This window comes from Onychomys torridus, chromosome 8 (genome assembly GCF_903995425.1).
Source record: "Onychomys torridus chromosome 8, mOncTor1.1, whole genome shotgun sequence".
NCBI lineage: Eukaryota > Metazoa > Chordata > Mammalia > Rodentia > Cricetidae > Onychomys > Onychomys torridus.
Window position 1 is genome coordinate 5,275,964 of NC_050450.1, and position 19,775 is coordinate 5,295,738.

Sequence of the window (19,775 nt, forward strand, 5' to 3'; positions counted from 1 at the left end):
GTTCCTAAATGGCAGAGCCTTGCTCTGTGTTTCGTTTGAAACTATTCTTCAGGCTGGGTTTCCTGTGTCTCTTATTAACAACCAAATTTTAAAGATTTATTCTTTTTAAATTGTATGTGTGTATCTGTGTACCTGCACATGAGTGTGGGAACGTGTGGGTGTCCAAAGAGGAAGCACAGCTAGAGCAGCTTGAGCTTTTAACCATCAAGTCATCTTTCCAGCCCCCAATATACAATATTTTCTAGTGAAAATTCGTAATAAGAAAAGGGAAGGTGTCGACCGGGAACTTGGATGTGAGAAAAAGTTGATTTTGCAAGTGAATAAAGTTTGCAGGCTTTGTTCATGTTGCATATCAATGCCCAGCTAAGGAAAGCTTGTTCTTTCCTGTAAGACATGGATCCTTCTTCATAAATTTATTATTAGTGTTGTTGTTGTTACTTTTTTTTTTTTTTTAATGTAGCTTTGACTGTCTTAGAACTCAGTATGTAGACCAGGCTGGCCTCAAACTCACAGAGATCTCCCTGCCTCTGCTTCCAGATGTGCTGGGATTAAAGATGTGCCATAAATTTATTTTGATCTTCTCCCTTTAGTCTATTCTGTAATACTGTGAGGCATGGGATTCATATCTCTCTCCTGTTATCCCCTCTCAGGGTAGACTAGGAAAGGGGCAAAAAAAAAAAATTTTTTTTTAGACTCTTTTTATCAGTAACTCAGTCTATTATAATCAGATATACACGACTGTGGTAGTTTGAATGAGATGTCCCCTGTATTTTGGGGCATTTGAATACTTAGTTCCCAGTTGGTGGTGCTGTTTGAGGAGGCTTAGGTCTTGTTTGTGGTCTTGTTGGAGGAAGTGCGAAGTGGGCTTTACGTTTCAGAAGCTACTTGTCCTTCCCAGTTCACTCTGTTTCCTGTTTGTGGTTTGAGATGTCAGCTCTCAGCTGTCTTGCTGCCATACCTGGTACTTGCTGCCACACTTCCCTGCCATGACAGACTCTTATCCTTCTGGAACCGTAGGCAGAGTAAATCCTTCCTTCTGCAAGTTGCCTTTGTCATGGTGTTTTATTCCAGCAACAGAAAAGTAACTAAGATGAAGATGCATGAGTGTGGGTAGGGCTTTAAGTACCCTGGAGTTGAAAAGCTTTCTAAGAGAAAGGGTAAGAGCATGCTGTACATGCTTCCACTGGGAGGGAGTCTTGAGTTTGCTTTATCTGACTAGCTAGCAGGGAGCATTAATACCTGTTTGTACCTTATATCTTGTTTTTTGGGGGTCCTAAGCTGGCCTATCTAGGGTACTACTTTTATTCTCTTCATATCATGACCGTTATCTTGATACCTGTTTTAGGACCTTGAGCTGGCCAACGCATTGTCTTTTTATGTCTTATTTTTGAGGGTCTGTTGATCAGTTCCTCACAGAACCAACCTCCATCCTAACAGTAAGACCAAGTAACTTCCTTTAACTGTTATAAAGTAAAGTATAACTCTTGTTATAGCTTAAAGAGAAGCAGGTTCTTGGAAGGGGCTGACACATATCACCCTTCAGAAGAACTTTACTGTGTGATGAGGCCATGAAAGGAGACAGCAGGCCTAGGTCTAAAGAGGAGCTTCCTTAGGTGATGCCACTGTGTACCACATGACAGAGGGCCTGGAAGAAAGTGACTCTTACATGTTTTCAGGAGATGCCAAAAAATTCCACACCACATGACTTAGCCTGGCCTGGCCCATGTGCCAAGGGGCACAGAGGCAGGTGTTAAGTAGTAGCATATATTTATCTTGCAGTTTCGAGAGGGAGGAGGCTTTCCTTCCCCCAGCAAGGCCTGAGTGCTCTGTCACAGCAGACACCTGTCAATTCTTTATCCTAGGGGACATATTGCAGGAGGCATGATCTGATTTCTGGCGGAGATAGTGTCAGGCAGCTAGAAGGTCTGTGATCTACCATTTCCCAAGGGCGCCTTTCTCTCTTAGAATGTATCCACTGCATCCTGTCTCTCTTATCAGTGTCTTTTCTTTAATAAGTTGTCTTTAATCTTTCCTATATCTGTCCTAGCTTGGCAAATACTTGGAGATCTCTGGATGATGTTGCTCTCCAATAAGACAGACCAGATAACTGTTGTAGTAGTGACTTCTCCTATAGAGGTAATGTAACATTTCAGAGTAAAGAGTGCCTGCTAACCATGGTAACTAAAGGAGCAGAATAATACAGCTCAGAGGTTAAGAGCACTGGCAGCCCTTCCAGAGGACCTGAGTTCAATTTCCAGCATCTACAAAGTGGCTCACAACTATCTATAATGAGATCTGGTTCCCTCTTCTGGCATGCAGGCAGAATACTGCATAATATATAAACAAACAAACAAACAAACAAACAAATAAATAAATAAAAAGAGGACTTTAGGTCTCTCACTGGGCACTCTAGTTATTCCATCTGGCCTTCCTCCTACAAACGCGTAATCTTGGGAGATTCTAGAGTATATAAGAAGTGGAAGATTAACTGAAACTGGGACTTCATGATGCAGTTTCCATGAGGTCATCATCAATGACAGGATGGCACTTTTAAGTGATACAGTTTTTGGGGCACCTTAGAAATGGCTCCTATAAATAAGCCTAGTAAACACATTGGTTCATGAACATGGATTTTGGTGGAACCCTTACTTTGGTTTGTCATTGGAAGTTTCATGAAAAAGAATGGACACACATTACCCTTCAGAAGAGCTTTATTGGGAGGGGGGGTCCTAAAGGGGAAGAGTAGGTCTTCAGGTCCAAAGAGGAGCTTCCTTAGAAGAGATATACTGTCATGGCCATAGGCAGCCATAGTGGGTTCTTGAAGGGTGTTGTGTGACAAAACTTCCTGGGAAGACAACACATGTCTTCTCACTCCAGATAGGGATCCTACAACAGACCAAAGTAATGGGTACCACCAAAGTCCAACTTGGTGAACCAATGAGTTTTATTGGGGTTACTTACAGGAGCAGAAATGACTCAGAGACAGCAGGGGTGACAGCTCACAAAGCTGGGGACCTGGCACAACTGCACAGCCTGTGGGAAGATGAGAAGGCTGCAGTGTCCTTCCCAGTTATCTCAGTTAGTCTATCCAGGTTTCTGCTTTGTTCAGGCAGCTGCTCTGGTCTGAGTCTACTTTGCAGCTTTCCTTTTCTGAGAGTCTTTGGTGCAGCTCAGCCTCACCTGTCTGAGAGGGATTTCAGCTTTTATTGCTTACTCTGCCAGGGAGGAGTGTTGTGTGATATTTTGATTGTGTTCTGACAAATAAAGCTTGCTTGGAGTCAGAGGATGGGGCCAGCCACTAGCTGACCAAAATTAACCATAGAGGTTTGGAGGACTGTAGAGAGAGGAGACAAGAAGTAGGAAGGCAGGGCAGAGAGAGGATCCCGACCCTTTTCAGGTTTTTACCCTGATATCTGACTCTAGATTTTTTTTAAAGATTTATTTATTTATTATGTATACAGCATGTATGACTGCAGGCCAGAAGAGGGCGCCAGATCTCATTACAGATGGTCGTGAGCCACCATGTGGTTGCTGGGAATTGAACTCAGGACCTCTGGAAGAGCAGTCAGTGCTCTTTGTTAGTTATTTTGGCGGTGCTCTTACCCTTCGAGGAAATGTCACAAAACACGACAGAATCCACTAACAAAAGTTTTATTAAGATAAGAGAGAGAGGGACAGATGTGAACAGGCCTGTGGAAAGACACGTGAATCAAGAGAGAGAAGCCGGGAATATGGCGCCGGCTTATAAAGGCTGGGCTGTGCCTGAGCACACAGGCTCATGTGGCTACTCCATGCATGTGCATAGATCACATGGTTGCGCTGCACGCTTTACGCAACCATGCAAAGCCACAGGGTCCTGGTCACGTGAGACGTTTTGACCCAGAAACGGCTAGGCGGAAGTGTCTCTAGGTCCACCGGGCATGCCCAACAGTGGGGGTGTGTTGTGACTTCATATCATGCTTAACCTCTGTGCCATCTCTCCAGCCCTGACTCTTGTTTTTTTTATTGATAAGATTAATTTGATTAACACTTCAGAGGGGCCTAATGAATCTGGTCAGTTTCAGGGACTTCCTGAAGCTATTTTAAGTTTTTATTTTATTTTTAAAAAATTTTTTAATTTAACCTTCCTGCTTAAAGATCTTCTCTGAAGGATGGAATGCTTCATTCAGTCTTGGAGGAAACTGTTGTATGACAAAGGGAAAGAGAGAATCTTCCCTTCAAATCCAGAGGCCAAAGGGAGTTTAGGTTTTTGGGGTGGGAAGAACTTCATACATACATAAACCAGTTCTACAGCCTGGATTTAGAGATCTCTTCCTATTCTGCTATTCCCTACTTCTGGAACTTTCTCGTGGGTAATTGGGTGTATCTTATCCCCTTCTAATTCTTTGTTGGCTCTCATGCCCTTATATTTCCTGATCGTGTCTCCTTGCTAGAATACTTTGATCACTGTTTGAAAGTGTTCAGTAACACAGCTGGAGTCATCTGCTTCAGGGAGCCTTAATGGGGAAGAAGTCTACCTCCATTGGGTGCCTCTTTTCCTAGAGACAAGGTCTATTTTCTGGGTAGTAATTGGCGTTCACCTAAAACAGCCTTTCTTTTACTTATTTTCTTCTTCTTTCTTCCCTCCCTTTTTTCATGAGGAGCCACGCTGGCAACCTCCTTCCTCTACAGTGCCTTTCACTCTCTACATTGCAGCTACAGTGTGAGCCCCTACACTCGCTCCCATCTGTAAGAAGGCTCTACAGAGCTACTCTTGGGTGTTGCCACAGGTATGTGTCCCTAGAGTGTGTCCTCCTGGAAGTGGGGCAGAGAATGTGGGTGCCAAAAGACACCTCAGGACAGGTAAGTTTTGGGATTGGGAACCAGGTTTAATCTAGAGTCTCAGAAAAGAAGAAAATCAACACTTGTTCATAAAGCCTTTGCTCATCTACATTCTCCACAGCGAACATGGGGCAAGGGGCCTTCTAGTCCTTCTAAGAAAAGTACAACGAGAGAAGAGAAAAGGGAGAGAATACCTGGGCCAGTGAGGAAGGAAGTGAGGAAATAAGAGACAGAGGGAGGGACCAGACAAGAAAGGAATGAAGGAAAGGAAGACAGAATGAATGAGGGTGGAGAGACTGGGAGAGGGCGGCAAGAATAAGTGAGGAAGAAGTAAATGAAGTAATGTGGGGAGGACGAGGAAACGGGGAAGTGGGTGAAAGAAGGAGGAATGAATGAGGTAAGGGCAGTAAGGGATGAATAAATGCGTGAAACGGGAGTGAGTGCAAGGGGGCAATGAGTGAGAGGGTGTGAAGAGGCAAGCGAGCAAAGAAGCATGAATGAGAGAATGAGTGAGGATAAGTACGAGGCAAGGAGAGGGAAAGAAGGGCACAGATTTGCACCTCCAAAAGGCACCCAGCGACACCGCAGCAGATCAGCCCCTGTCGGGCTCTTCAGCCTCGCCCCGCCCCGCCGGCCCCCCCCCCGTAAGTCCATTTGCGCCTGCGCGGTGTCCCACGTGACGGTGAGGCTCCGCCCAGCCTCCGGCCTCCCGCCTGCTGCGAGAGCGGCCTCAGCTTGCGGCAGCACCAGGTCAGCTGCGAGGCGTGTACGAGTGGGCCCGGCCGGCCTGCGTGGCCCAGCTCGCGCTGCACGCGGGAAAGGGAGCGGGGGTGGCGGCGGCGGCTGGGGCGGGAGCGGGGGCGGCAGCGGCGAGCCGGGCCAAGTGCCGCGGGCGTCCGGGGCGGGCTCGGGCGACTGCCTGACGTGGCGGGGGCTCGGCCGGGAGACCCCCCGGCCTCCGGCGCGAGCTTGGCGCTGTGGTGCGGGCGGCCGAGGCCTTCGTGCGGATGAGGCGGCCGGTGGCCGTCCCAGCCCGGTCGGCCAGGCTCTGTCGCCGGCCGCGGGTCCGATTGTGGCCTCCGGCCAGTCCCCGACCCTCGAGGCTACGCGAGCAGGGATTGCAACAGGCGCCAGGGCGGGCCTGGCTGCCGCGCCTGGCGTGACCTCAGACTCTTCAGCCGCGGCTGCGGTTGCTGAGAGAAGCCGCAGAGTTCGCGCTGTCAGTGCAAAATCACTGGGTTGTACTAGTTTAGATCATTTTGGATCTTGCCAGGCCGAACGAACAGACCCGGCGGGGCGCGACGGGGCCACCTTCTGCCCGCGGCTGCTTCCTAGGGTCAGGCCGAGCTCTGAGATGCTCCTAGTCTGCGCCTCGGGAAACAAGCCACGGAGCACGTCAGCACCCCGTGGAGACTTCCTTCTTGGAAATAAGGACTCGCTCCCTCCTCTGCTCTTTCCAAGCTGCTGGTTTTTCTTTTGTTGCACATCTTGCGTTGTACTGCTAAAGATTGGGGTGGGTTGAGGATGCCTTTTCAGTAAACGATAAGTTGAAGATTCCTGTAAAATAATTTTCAGTGCCCAACTGTTTGCAATAGCAAACCATGGGAGGAAAACCAGATGTCCTGACAGGATCAAATAGGATCCCTTAAGTAAAACATGTTTATAGGGTGGACTGTAGGAGGGGCATGGAGTTATAAACAGAAGCTAATGGAAAGCGGGAAGAATATTATAGATTTGCAGTCACCAGAGTCTCCATGTTCTGTCTTTAAAGAAAGAAAGTGTCTGTGTATGTGTGCCTGAGTGAAGTGCTCTGGATGCCCGCATAGGGCAGCCAGACCCCTGGAACTGAGCCACCTGATGGGGTGCTGGGAACCAAACTCCAGTTCTCTGCAAGAATAGTATGCACTCTCAGTTGCTCTGAGCCTTTTCTCTAACCCCGGTTCTAACTTCTTTCATTATTTGTTTATGACAAGTCTCCACACATTCCAGGCTGGCTTCAGACTTGTGGTCCTCTCTTACCAGTTCTCCTGAGCGCTGGAGTCAGGCGTGTGCCATTATGTCTGGCTGTACCAGAGACCTTGGATGTTGTTGCACTCCTGGTTGTGCCAAATTCCTTTTCTTGGTCTTAGTAAATGTACTTTGCCCAGGGGAGTAGTCATCCTATTTTACTGTACTTGTTCTTGTGGTGGCTGTCTAGGAAGTAGATGACATCCATCCCTTTCCAAGAGGGCAGATGGGCTGCTCAGCTGACAACTGTGGGACCCCATCCCCATACACGTGGTGGGGTGGGAGTCAGTGTCTGTTAAGGCAATGAGTCCTCGTAGTCATCCACAGATGAGGAAGCCCTCCCGACTCCATAATTTGTTGTGGTGAGGAAGCAGAGGTTTGGAGGTAGCAGCCAAGTACCCAGAATCTGATAGATGCAGCCATAGGAACTAACTAGCCCTGAGATGCTTGTGAGACAGGCTGTCAAGGGTAGAGAAGACAGGTTCACCACCAGAGCATGTTTGTTGACATTGTATGAAGGTGCCAGGTAGATGCGACCATGAGAAACAAACCCAAACCTGGTCCTATTTGGAGGATGATGGGTGTCGTAGGTGCATTTTTGGTCTCCTGTCCATCCTGGAAAGGAGAGTCTGGAGAGAATGAGGTGAGAGGGAAATCTGTTGGAACAACATTCCTGTGCCCTGACTCCAAACTGTGACCATGGGAGAATAAGGGAATGGTTGTGTAAGATACAGGAGAAGAGTCAAGACCTTAATCCCGGCACTCGGGAGGCAGAGCCAGGCGGTCTCAAAAAACCAAAAAAAAAAAAAAAAAAAAAAAAAAGAGTCAAGACCAAAGGATCTTAGAAAACATAGGCTTAAAAAGGAAAAGAGAAGCCAGGCATGGTGATGCATGCACCCAGGAGGCAAAGGCAGGCAAATCCCTGTGAGTTCAAGGCCAGCCTGGTCTGCACAGTGAGTTCCAGGACAGCCAAGGCTGCACAGAGAAACCCTGACTAGAAAAGGGAGTGGGGGTGGTCAGTCATTGAGGCTAAGAGGTTTCAGATAGAAAATGTAGTATACGATTGACAAAAACAGACCAGCTGGAAGGGATTCTGGCCAGATATGTCATTGGAAATGTATGTCCTGGGGAAATGGATGGATTGAAGGAAAGGAAGAGGTCAGGAGAGGAGGCCTTGTAGGGCAGAGCTTCCAGGCTGGAGAGATCCTAACCCGGAGATAGATGGTGGGACATACAGCTCTAACCCTTTCTAGGGCCTTGTGAGAAAGCACCCATTTCAGGGTAGAAAGAAAGTGTAGATTAGCCAATCGAGGTCCTACAGCCAGGAGACAGATGGAGAAGTGAGCATGTGTGATAGGAGGCTGCAGAGACGTGAGAGTACAGAGGTCCAGAAGAGGAGGTGGGTGGTAGTTAGAGCTGTGCCCCTTCTGTAGTAAGAAGCCTTTTTTGGCTAGTTTTGTGTTAACATCTGTTTTTTATTTTAAAATATACATATTTGGGGGCTGGTAAAATGGTTCAGTAGTTTGTGTACTTACTGCTCTTACAGAAGTTCTGTTCCCAGCACTTCAGCTGATGGCTCACAAACTACATTCCAGAGGAGCCGACACTTTCTTCTGACCTCTGAGGGCTCACACATACATAGTGCACAAAAATAAAAATAAATCTTTAAGCTTTACTCATTTATTACTGCTGTATGTGTGTGTGTGCAGCACAGTATGTGTGTGGAGTCCAGTTCTTCATCTTTATGTGGGTTCCAGGCATTGAACTCAGGCTGTCAGGCCTATAGGGCAAGTGTCTTTACCCACTGAGCCGTTGCACTGACCCCTGTTTTCATCTTCATTATTAAAGAGATGGTGGGGAACTGGAGATGGTTCGTAAGATGGCAGGAAGGTTCATGGCCTTCTAAATGGCTGACCTGTGCTAAAGGAACATTTGGTTGGCCACAGCACCTGTCTTACAGGACAGCTGCTTCCTGATCTCTAGTGTGCACAGTTGTTTCTGGTTCATTCCGTGTGTGTGTGTGTGTGTGTGTGTGTGTGTGTGTGTGTGTGTGTGTGTTGACCAAGGGATGTTTGTAGTAGGTTTGGCTTCTTAGGTTTAATGGTTCCTTTTAAAAATCATTTTGTAGTTTTTGAGCATTTTGGCCAAATTATTAGAAGGTAATCTTTTTTTTTTTTTTTTTTCTTTGAGACAGGGTCTTCTCTACATAGCCCTAGCTGGCCTGGAACTTATTCTGTAGACCAGGCTGGCCTGGAACTCACAGAGATCCGCCAGCCTCTGCCTCCCCTAGTACTGGGATTGAAGGTATGAGCTACCACACCCAGTATTATAAGGTAATATTTAGTTATTGTTTTGGGGTTTTTGTTTTGTTTTGTTTTTTTACATAGCTCAAGTTAGCCTCAGACTCCCTTTGCAGATAATGGTGGCCTTGATTAAAACAATGTGTACTAATTATATGTGTGTGTTTATGTCCGAGTGCACATGAGTGCAGTTGCCACAGAAGGTAGACATCAGATTCCTCTGGAGCTGGAGTTATAGGCAGTTGTGAGCTGCTTGACAGGAGTGATGGGAATTGAACTCTGGTCCTGTGGAAGAGAGCTATACATGCTCTTAACCACTGAACCATCACTCTAGTCCTGCCCCAAAGATTTTTTTTTTTTTTCAAGACAGGTTTCTCTGTGTAGCCCTGGCTGTCTTAGAACTCCCTCTATAGACCAGGCTGGCCTTGAACTCACAGAGAGCCACCTGCCTCTGCCTCTTAAGTGCTAGATTAATGGCATGTGCCACCATGCCTAGCATTAAGATTTATTTTTATTTTATGTGTATGGGTGTTTTGCCTGTGGAAGCCAGAAGAGGCCATTGGATCCTCTGTAGCTAGAGTTGCAAACAGCATAAGGTACCATGTAGGTCCCAGAAATTGAACTCGAATCCTCTAGAAGACTAGTAGCCAGTGCTTGTAATCACTGAGCCATCTCTCTAACACCTACTTACTACTTAAAGACTTTCCTTTTGAGCCAGGCGGTGATGGTACATGCCTTTAATCCCAGTACTTGGGAGGCAGAAGCAGGTGGATCTCTGAGTTGGAGGCCAGCCTGGTCTACGCAGTGAGTTCCAGGACAGTCAGCTACACAGAGAAACCCTGTCTTGGAAAAACCAAAACAATTGTGAAATTGTAAAGTGTTAATGAGGTGCATTGTTTATTTAGCTTTAGGGATAAGAAAGAGCTAATAAGATAAACTCAAAGGTCACATAGGTGTAGCCTTAAGCAAAGTTTTTTTTTTTTTTTGCTGTTTTAGCACTTTTCTTGTTGTTGAAACAGGATCTCACTCTATAGCTTTGGCTGGCCTGGAGCTTGTTTGCTATGTAGACTAGGCTGGCCTCAAACTCAGAGTGCTGGGATTAAAGGCTGAGTCACCATGTCTGGCTTGTTTTAGTATTCTCCCCCCAGGCCCCCCTCCGGAGCTGAGGACTGAACCCAGGGCTAAGCAAGTGCTCTACCACTGAGCTAAATCCCCAACCCCTAGTATTCTTGTTTGAGATATTTCTCAGGAAAGGGATATTGTAGGCCATCTTTTGGTGTCTTATCAGTTACATTGAATTTCTCAGCCAGTGAAAAATAAACCTGATCATGGGGGTGCGAGGCTGCTTTTTCTCCCATGTTCTCTTTACTTCCCCTATCTTTCTATCCTGTCTCAAGTCTTCTCCCAGAACTCTTCTCTGTCCAGTGCTTTATTGAACTACACCCCTGTCCTCTTTTTAATTCTATTTTGAGACAGGGTCTCTCTAAATTTTCTGCCCTTGAGTTTGTGATCTCTCCCTTCCAAGTAGCCAGGATTACATTTGTGAGTCATCATGCCAGCCTCAGAATGCTTCTGTTTTCCTGCAGTACTAAGGGTGGCACAGTAGGATGAAGGCTGTGTGGGTGAAGAGACCAGGTTATAAGACAGAAGGCCAAGTGGGACCACGGCTGGGAGGAAGCAGAACAGGCTTTGGGAGGTCACTGCGGCAGGTGCCACAGGTGCAGTGCCGTTGGCCTGTGATACCACGCCACTTTGTACTTGCTCATTCCTTGCTCCCTGTGCTTGCAGCTGACTAGAGTGGTGAGGGCTGCTGTGGCTGTCAGGATGGCAGAGGAGCAGGAGTTTGCCCAGCTGTGCAAGCTGCCAACACAGCCCTCCCACTCACACTGCATCAACAACACCTATCGAAGCTCACAGCACTCCCAGGCCCTGCTCCGGGGCCTGCTTGCTCTGCGAGACAGTGGAATCCTCTTTGATGTTGTCCTGGTGGTAGAGGGGAGACACATTGAGGCTCATCGAATTCTGCTAGCTGCTTCGTGTGATTACTTCAGGTAAGCTACCTGTGTTTATTAATGTTTTTATTAATGGGCTTCATTATGACACTCTCATACATGTATATAATGTTTTTGATTATATTTACCTTAATACTCTCTTGTTCCCTCCCAGTGATCCCTTTCTTCTTCCCTCCTAGTCCTCCTACATTTTTGTTTTGTTTGTTTTTGGTGACCCACTGCGTGTATTAGGGTCTCTTGCAGGCGAGTTGGGTGAGAGGTATTTTAGTGACATGAGTACCTTACTGGTGACTATATCACTTAAGAAAATGTCACCAAAAAAAAAAGGAAGAAAAACTTTCTTTCCCTCCCTCAGTAACCATTGACTAACTGCCTAGACCCTCAAGGAGGGAGGCCCTTATACATCCCTCCCCTGTAACTGTTTCTGTAGGGTGATTATAGGCAGGCCTACCTTTCCCAAGTCGGGTCCCTGGACTGGAGGTGGCTGGGTCTTCTCCTTCCTTCGAAGCACTCCACAGTCTGCTGTGGAGATCCCCATCAACCAGCCTAGCACAGAAGAGGTCTTCAGAGTTCATCTTTTAGTTTGGCTCTCTGCTGAACCTATTCTCATTTTTCAAAACTGCATCATGACTGGCTTGACTTAAATGTTTGTGGGGGTTTTCTGGTTTTGTTTTGGTTTTCAAGACAAGGTTTCTCCATGTAACTCTGGCTGTCCTGGATCTCATTCTGTAGACTAGGCTGGCCTCTAACTCAGATATCTGCCTGCCTCTCTGCCCCCACCCCCCACCACACCTGGCTTTTGGTGTGTGTGTGTGTGTGTGTGTGTGTTTTCGTTCCCTTTATACTTTACTGTGGACTTAAAGCTATGGAAGTTGAGAGAATAGTGTTTGATGAACATGATAATTACCAACATTTTGCCACACTGCTTTCTATCTCTTTATATTTACATACCTGCTTTCAAGACTTCATTTCACTTTATCCCTCACCCCATTAAAATGCCATCTAAGAGGTTGGCTAGAACTCCCTTTATGGATTAGGCTAGCTTAAAACTGGCAGCATTTCTACAGCTTCTGTTTCTGGAAAGCTGGGTTATGGGTGTGTAAGCCATGCCCACGCTGCTCAGGGACCTGCCATTTCTGCTCTTACCAGCCAGCACCTTGGAGGTCTGGGCAGAGAAGTCAACAAGGGAAGTCTGTGCAGCAACTTTGGAAAGTCCAGACTACAAAATGCAAAGAGAGATGGCAAGAGGCTGGCTGAACATGGAATATCTGGAAAGAAGTCTACCTTGTGCTTAGTCTGTGGGACTTTGGAAGCTTGCTGGACTTGTGAACATAGAAAAGAAAGGGCCATTGTGTTCCTTGCAAAGAGCTAGTTCTCTGCATTAATCTGAATGTTTATGATGTTCCCAAGAGGATTTATTGGGAATAAATTGCACAAACTTGTTATAAACTTGAAAAGAAAAAGCAAGCAACAGTCAGAAAATGGTCGGAACAACAGTAATGAAAAGGGGTTAGCCCTGTCCAATATTGGCTATGATATCAGTGTGTAGGATTTGAAACTGCTTCTGTTGGTGAAAGAGAAAGAAATATAGAAAAAGCATGAGGTTTAGAAATACTACAAATATAACAGGAACTCTGCACATGACAATGACATTGTAAATCAAGGGAGTGACAATGGATACCACCATTGCCACCAGAAGAACAAAGTTGGACCCTTGCTCCATGCTTTATACAAACATTAATGCCAAGTGATCAACAGTTTTGTTTTGCAGGGCTAAGGTTCAGACCCAGCAGTCTTGGCACATGCTAGATGGGTGCTCTGTTAGGGCCACACCACCAGTCTGATAGTCTGATCTGTGTGCGGGTGTATGCGGGTATCCACCCATGTAGAGGCCAAAGGTCAACCTCTCAGACTTCTTCCTTTGCTCTTCATCCTATTCCAGTTTTTGAAACTGAACCTGACCAGCCAGCCCTAGGGTCCTCTGGCTCTGTTCCGTATCGCTGGGGTTACAGGCAGTGTTGCATTGGCCAGCTTTTGATGTGTGTTGGAGATCTGACTCAGGTCCTTATGAGTCATATCATTGCCACTACACCAGCTCTACGGCCCTCAAGCCTGAGTTTTAAGTAAAAACCTAGAGGAAAATACTGAGAAGTATATTCTAATATAATCTCTGGGAAAAGTCATTCTAAGTTTGACACAAAACAGTGACAAGAATTGAAACTGATAAATTTGATTATACTTAAAATAGACAGCTAGCTAGATGTGGTACTGTACACTATAGTTCCAGCATTCACAAGGTTGAGGCCAGCCTGGACTACATAGTTTAAGTTGTCTTAAACAAAACAAAACAAAACAAAACAAAACAAAACAAAAACCAGATTCTCAGCCAAAACCCTGCACTTAGGAGGCAGAGACAAGTGGATCTCTATGAGTTCAAGGCCAGCTTGGTCTACGTAGAAAGTGCCAGCATAGATGGAGCTGCATAGAAAGACCTTGACTAAAACAAAAACAAAAACCTGCCAAATTTCTACAAGTCAGAAATCTTCAAGAAAGGATAGAAGAAAGTTTAACTCACCCCAGAAAAGACCTGTCTTTTCCAATAGATAAGAGATTATAGTACAAAATTAGCAAAATTCTAGATTGTTCAGAAAGGCTATTGAAATGACTTTTTAACAGTGTAATATGATCTTTTTTATTCCATTTATAATATTTCTTCTCAGGCTGGCAGAGTTAGAGCCAGTATTTCCTGGCTCTTGGCATGTTTGTAGATGGTGTGGAGGCCAGGTTCCTGCCTCCAGTGTGGGGAGTGGCGGAAGATCAGGTGAATAGGACTGTTCAGTTGTGAATGTATGTTAACTTTTCAGCCTAGTATCCATATTTGTGGGAATTAATCTTACCAGATATGGTATGACAAGGGGGTGGAGCCATATTCATTGTGTAATATAAACCTAAATGTACTTCAGTTGGAGTTGGCTAAATGATTGAGAGACTTTATGAAGAGAAACCTGCCCCAGCGTTGGTGATCACTCCCAAAAGTGTGGACCCTGTACTCTTCACAACTTTAAGGCTGCTCCACTGGTCTCCTCTTGAAAGTCCAACCGTCTGAATCTCCTCTTCACTACTTGTTTACTGCTTCTAAAAGCTGAGGGATGGGCCTCAGAGAATCTTGTAAGAGCAGCCTCTCCCTTCTGGCTATTCTGCTAGAGCAGTGGTTTTCAACCTGTGGGAGACCCCTCTGTGGGGGTTGAATGATCTTTTTACAGGGGTCACCTAAGACCATTGGGAAACACAGATACTAACAATACGATTCATAACAGTAGCAATGGAAATAATTTTAGTTGGGGGGTGGTCACTACAACACGAAGAACTGTACTAAAGGTTGCAGCACTAGGAAGGTTGAGAACCTCTGTGCTAGATAATGATAGGTAAGAATTGGTTTCCCAGATGTGTCTGAAATAAAAGCAAAGTAAAATGCAGAGTCACCTGCCCCTGGGGTGACTCTGGTGGATTAGGGTGCAAACCATCCTTAAGAGACAAGTGTTACGGCTGGAGAGATGGCTCAGAGGTTAAGAGTACCAACTGCTCTTCTGGAGGTCCTGAGTTCAATTCCCAACAACCACATGGTGGCTCACAACCATCTGTAATGAGATCTGGTGCCCTCTTCTGTATATATAATAAATAAATCTTAAAAAAAAAAAAAAAAAAGGGAGAGAGAGAGAGATAAGTGTTAGAGGGATTTCACCACAACTTTTTATGGATTTAATCAATTATTTTTTCTTTCTTTCTATCTATCTATCTATCTATCTATCTATCTATCTATCTATCTAATCTATCTATCGGGGCAGCCTCGGGAGACTGTGTATCCTTGGCCAGCCTAGAAGTGGAATGTAGACCATACTGCTTCCAAAGTACTGGGGTCAAAAGCTGGCTCAGATCCCCCCCCCCCCCAAAACAGTATGAATAAACGTTTCAGACTATGCTTCCAGCAGAAGACACCTTTAAAAAATACTATTGCCATCTCAACTTCTATCTTTGACCATTTCTAGTTGGAAAGAAACACTTCGTAGCAGAGTAATATTATCAGATATTAAACCTTTAAATCTATTATTATATTAGTTACCTAGTTAAAATATAAGTGAAAGGTAAAGTAGTTGCTGGTTGTGGTGTTTAGTTTTCCATCCTAAGGCTGGTGGTGTAGTTCAGCAGTAGGAAGCAGTCAGTAAAGCTTGGGTTCTACCTTAGCAACACAGAATAATGTAACGATGGTGGTGAAAGTCATTATAAGTGTTACAGCTATGAAGGGAAAGGTATCCTGGTATACAACAAACCTCACACAAGACATTTATTAGGAGAGACACAAGAGGGTGGCTGCCTCTGCTCAGGTGAGAAGCAGCAGGGAACTGAACATGAGGCTTAGGGTTTCTTGGGGGCAGAGTTTTCCAGAGTGGAGATTTCTAGGGTGGGGATTTGTGAGATTTCAAGCCAAGCCCAGGGATTAGTGGAGAGTTTTTTGTTTTGTTTTGTTTTGTTTTTGTTTTGTTTTCTTGAATGTTGAATGCTGTTTATTGAAGAGGGGAGGAGGTCTTAAATACAGGCTTACAGCACAATGGGAGAACCCTGGAGGGCAGAAGCTCACTTCTGATGTTTTACAAGCTTGTGTCTAAGCTGTTAATGCCCAATATGCAGGATACACAGACAAGGAACTTCCCTCAAGCATTCAGGAGAGTGGAATCTCACAGGGAATTAGCATAGGGAGGATATCAAGGTCAGGGTCAGCAAGCAAGGCAACAGTTACCCAAAATGGAGGCCAGGACCCTACAGGGTCCTTTTACTGAAAAATGAGCTAAAGTCAGAAGACTTAGGTTGCATGGGATGTTAGCAGGTCACCTTACCCATCATGGAGACACCTGCTCGGGCCACACAGGTGTTCTGTCTTAGGTTTGTGAGTGCCCCCCAGGTATTACCCATCTCTGAATACTCATTATCATACAGGCTCAATTGTGTGAGAGCTGCAGAGTTAACTGTTGTCTTGCAATCTGTGTGTTCGACACAGAAGAGACCAACAGAAGTCCTAACCCACCCATAGCCAATAGGCTAAAGGCAACTGAGCCATTCCCTTCCTTAACGAGCCTTACTGCAAATTGGAGTCCTTGTAAGATGGTATCCCAAAAGCAAATGGAACTTGAGTTTGTAAATTTATAACTTTCAAAGCCAATTGAAATGTATATAACTATTGATTTAAATTTATCATGCCCAATAGAATGAAAGATTAACTAACTGTGGTAGCTACTTTTGCTGCCAGGGTTCCCATTAGTGGAGTTTTGTGCTCAGGGATTGGTGGGTTTTGGTAGATTTTCAAACTCGGAAGTGGGCTCAGACTCTTTACTCTACAGTAATAAATGTATATTTGGTCCTGGTTATTGCCTCTTTCCTTTTGATACCTAATCAATATCTCTGCATTGGGATAGTCTTTTTGTACACTGTGTGAAGATGTCTGTCCTTCCTCACCTTCCTACAGCACATTCTGATTGGTTTAATAAAGAGCTGAATGGCCAATAGCTAAGCTGGAGAGGCTAGGTGGGGCTTTTAGGGAGAGAGAGGAACTCTGGGAAAGAATTGGAGGCAAGAGATTCACCAGACAAACACAGAGGAAGGAAGTTGGACTATGGTATTGGAGGAGAGGTAATGAGCCATGTAGCAAAATATAGATTAATATAAACGGGCCAATTTAAGTTTTAAGAGCTATTTGGGAACAAGTCTAAGCTAAGGCCAAGCTTTCATAATTAAAAAAAAAAAGTCTCCATGTCATCATTCAGGAGCTGGAAGTCCAAAGAAAGACCTGTTACATCTCTGCTTGGATGTCTTAATGTGACATGGTAGGATTCCCCCTACTTATTTTGTTTAAACTAGTTCCTCCTGAATTTTCCTCCAATTGCCCAGCCGCTTTGCCCCCACAAAGGGCCTTATGTCCTCCAGATGCTCCTGGAGTCAGTCTGTCAGCAGGCTCTTAGCTGTACCCTGGCATTTCAGCTGCAGTTCTCCAACAACACTGTCCTTGCTTGGGCCAAGAGCCTCCTGTGTAACTGGTTTTTTGCCTCTTCCTCAGCCCATTCTTCAGCCTCTCCTTTCTATGGCACTTTAAAAATTCCCCTACAGCGGCATCTCCTCATACTAGATTCCAGCACACTTTCTGTCCTGCCCTGGAGACACAGCTGGGCTCTACCTGCTGGCCTGGCCCCACCTTATGTCTCGCTCACTCCCTCTTGTGTTGGCTATGTTGCGCAGAAAGCTCTTCCAAACCCTGAATCTGTGTGCCTGCCTCCTCATCTGTGAAGCCGACTTCTACTGAGATACACTGCTCTCAGCTCTTCAGATAATCTCACTTCCTGAGAGTGTCTAGCTCCTGCTCTTTCCAAGCACTCTAGTGAGTTACTTTCAAGTCAAACTCCCTTGAGTGCCTTCTCAGTATTTCAGTATTTTCCCAATCCAAACAACTATCATCCTCCCTCTGTTCCCCCTTCCCTACCTCCCAGCCTTCCTCTTTCCTTCCCATTACTGTTCTGGAAATGGCACCTAGGGCTTTGTGCATTCTAATTCTAGGTAAGCACTCTGCTACCAAGCTACTTGCCTGTCTTTCTCCTTTGTCATCATTAAATTTGTATGTCAGGAAACAAGAGAGATGGCTCAGCAGTTAAGAGCCCTAGCTGTTCTTGCAGAGGCCCCAGGTTCAATTCCCAGCACCCATATGGTAGCTCACAACTGTCTGTAACTACAGTCCCAGGGGATCTCAGAGGACACTGTACCATATAATGCAAAGATGTGCATTCAGGCAACACTTACATAAAAATAGATACAATCTTTCTGGGTGGTAGTGTCACTTGCCCTTAATCTCAGGACTTGGGAGGCACAGGCAGGTGGATCTCTGTGAGTTCAAAGTCAGCTTGGTCTGCAGAGAAAGTTCTTAGAGCTATATAGTGAGACCTTTGTCTCAAAAAAATCAAAAATAAGTGAGTAAATAAATAAATACAATCTCAAGAAAAAAATTTTAATGTATATGCCATAAGTTTAGTAGTTTACCTCAAAGATACTGTCAGTGATTGCCAGGGGGCAAGCCTAGCACTGCCACCAGCAGCTGGAACGGTTAGTTCCCTTTCTCCTTAGGGTCCACCTTCCAGTTATAACTACTACAGGAAAGAGTTTGAGGAGCCAAAGCGAAGCCAAGCTGTGAGTTTGTTAAGATAAGCAGGGAACATACGTTAGGCTGAGTCATGGACATTTAGGGAAAGAAGAGAAGAGCACACAACACAAGACAAAGGCTTCTTGTTGGTTTTTTTTTTTTTTTTTTTTTTTTGAGACAGAGTTTCTCTGTATAGCCCTGCCTCTCCCTCTGGAGTGCTGGAATTAAAGGTGTGCACTACCATGCCTGGCAAGACAGGGTTTCTTTCTTTCTTTTTTTTTTTTTGTTTTTTTGTTTTTCGAGACAGGGTCCTGGATCTTGCTCTGTAGACCAGGCTGGCCTTGAACTCATAGAGATCCACCTGGCTCTGCCTCCCCAGTGCTGGGATTAAAGGCATGCGCCGCTGCTGCCCAGCAAGACAGGGTTTCTTAAGATGTATAGTCATGCTTAAGTGTCATTTTTTTTTTTACAGTCGCTACATTTGATTTTTGTGGCTAAGTGATGTAGCTCAAAGGATATAATTTACTACAAAAGCTTAAGAATTAAATAAAAATCTGGCCAGAGAGATAGTTCTGCAGACAATGGCTCTTGCCACAAAGCCTGAAGGCCTGAATTTGACCCTGGGACTCACGTGTGGAAGGTGAGGACTGATTCCTGCAAATTGTCCTCTAAGCTCCCCATATGCACCATGACATGTGTGCACATGCACTCTCTCACATAAAATAAGTAAATAAGTAAAAACACATGAGCTGGCTTACCATCTACTTCTTGAATTTCCTTTTGTAAATGGAATTATAAAATGATTTTATGAGGTGCATTGTTTAGGTTTGGGAGAGAGGTACTAAGTTAAACTGAAGGTTTCCAACATTCTGGCCCTAAGTAAGCATGATTCATTTTTTTGTTTTTGTTTTTTAGATAGGCTTCTTCTGTGTAGCCCTGGTTGTCCTGGAACTCATTTATGTAGACCAGGCTGGCCTCTAACTCACAGAGATCCATTCACCTCTGCTGCCTAAGTGCTGGGATTAAAGGTGTGTGTAGGTGGAGTTTTCCTGTCCTGATTGCCTGCTCCCAAATAACCAACACAGGAACTTAATATTACTTATAAATACTTGGACAATAGCTCAGGCTTGTTACTGCCTAACTCTTACATTTAAATTAGCCCATATTTCTTATCTATGCTTTGCCACGTGGCTCATGGCTTGTTTCCACAAGTTCTGCTCCCTCAGTGGCTGGCTGTTCTCCCCTTAACTCTGCCCTTCTTCTTTCTATCACTCTCCTAGTTTAGTTGTCCTGCCTATACTTCCTGCCTGGCTACTGGCCAATCCACCTTTTATTAAACAATCAGAGTGACAAATCTTCACAGTGTACAAAAGGATTATTCCACATCAGGTGTGCACCACCACACCTGGCTTGTTTGTTGTTTTTAATATCTTTGTTTGAGATGTCCTTAGAAAAACA

At 45.2% G+C, this 19,775-nt stretch overlaps 1 protein-coding gene across 4 annotated transcripts in view; it reads left to right on the forward strand.

Moving 5' to 3' along the window:
- Positions 1-5,505: 5,505 nt before the first annotated feature.
- Klhl22 (kelch like family member 22) overlaps positions 5,506-19,775 on the forward strand; it is a 47,615-nt gene continuing 33,345 nt past the window's right edge. The window contains exons 1-2 of one of the 4 annotated variants that reach the window (XM_036196217.1): positions 5,506-5,571; positions 10,917-11,179. In XM_036196217.1, coding sequence (XP_036052110.1) covers positions 10,953-11,179 — 227 coding nt within the window. In that variant the 5' untranslated portion in view covers positions 5,506-5,571; positions 10,917-10,952. Of the gene's footprint in view, positions 5,572-5,734; positions 6,335-10,916; positions 11,180-18,883; positions 18,958-19,775 lie in introns of those variants that run through there. The other 3 variants (XM_036196216.1, XM_036196214.1, XM_036196215.1) reach the window with 3 other exon arrangements.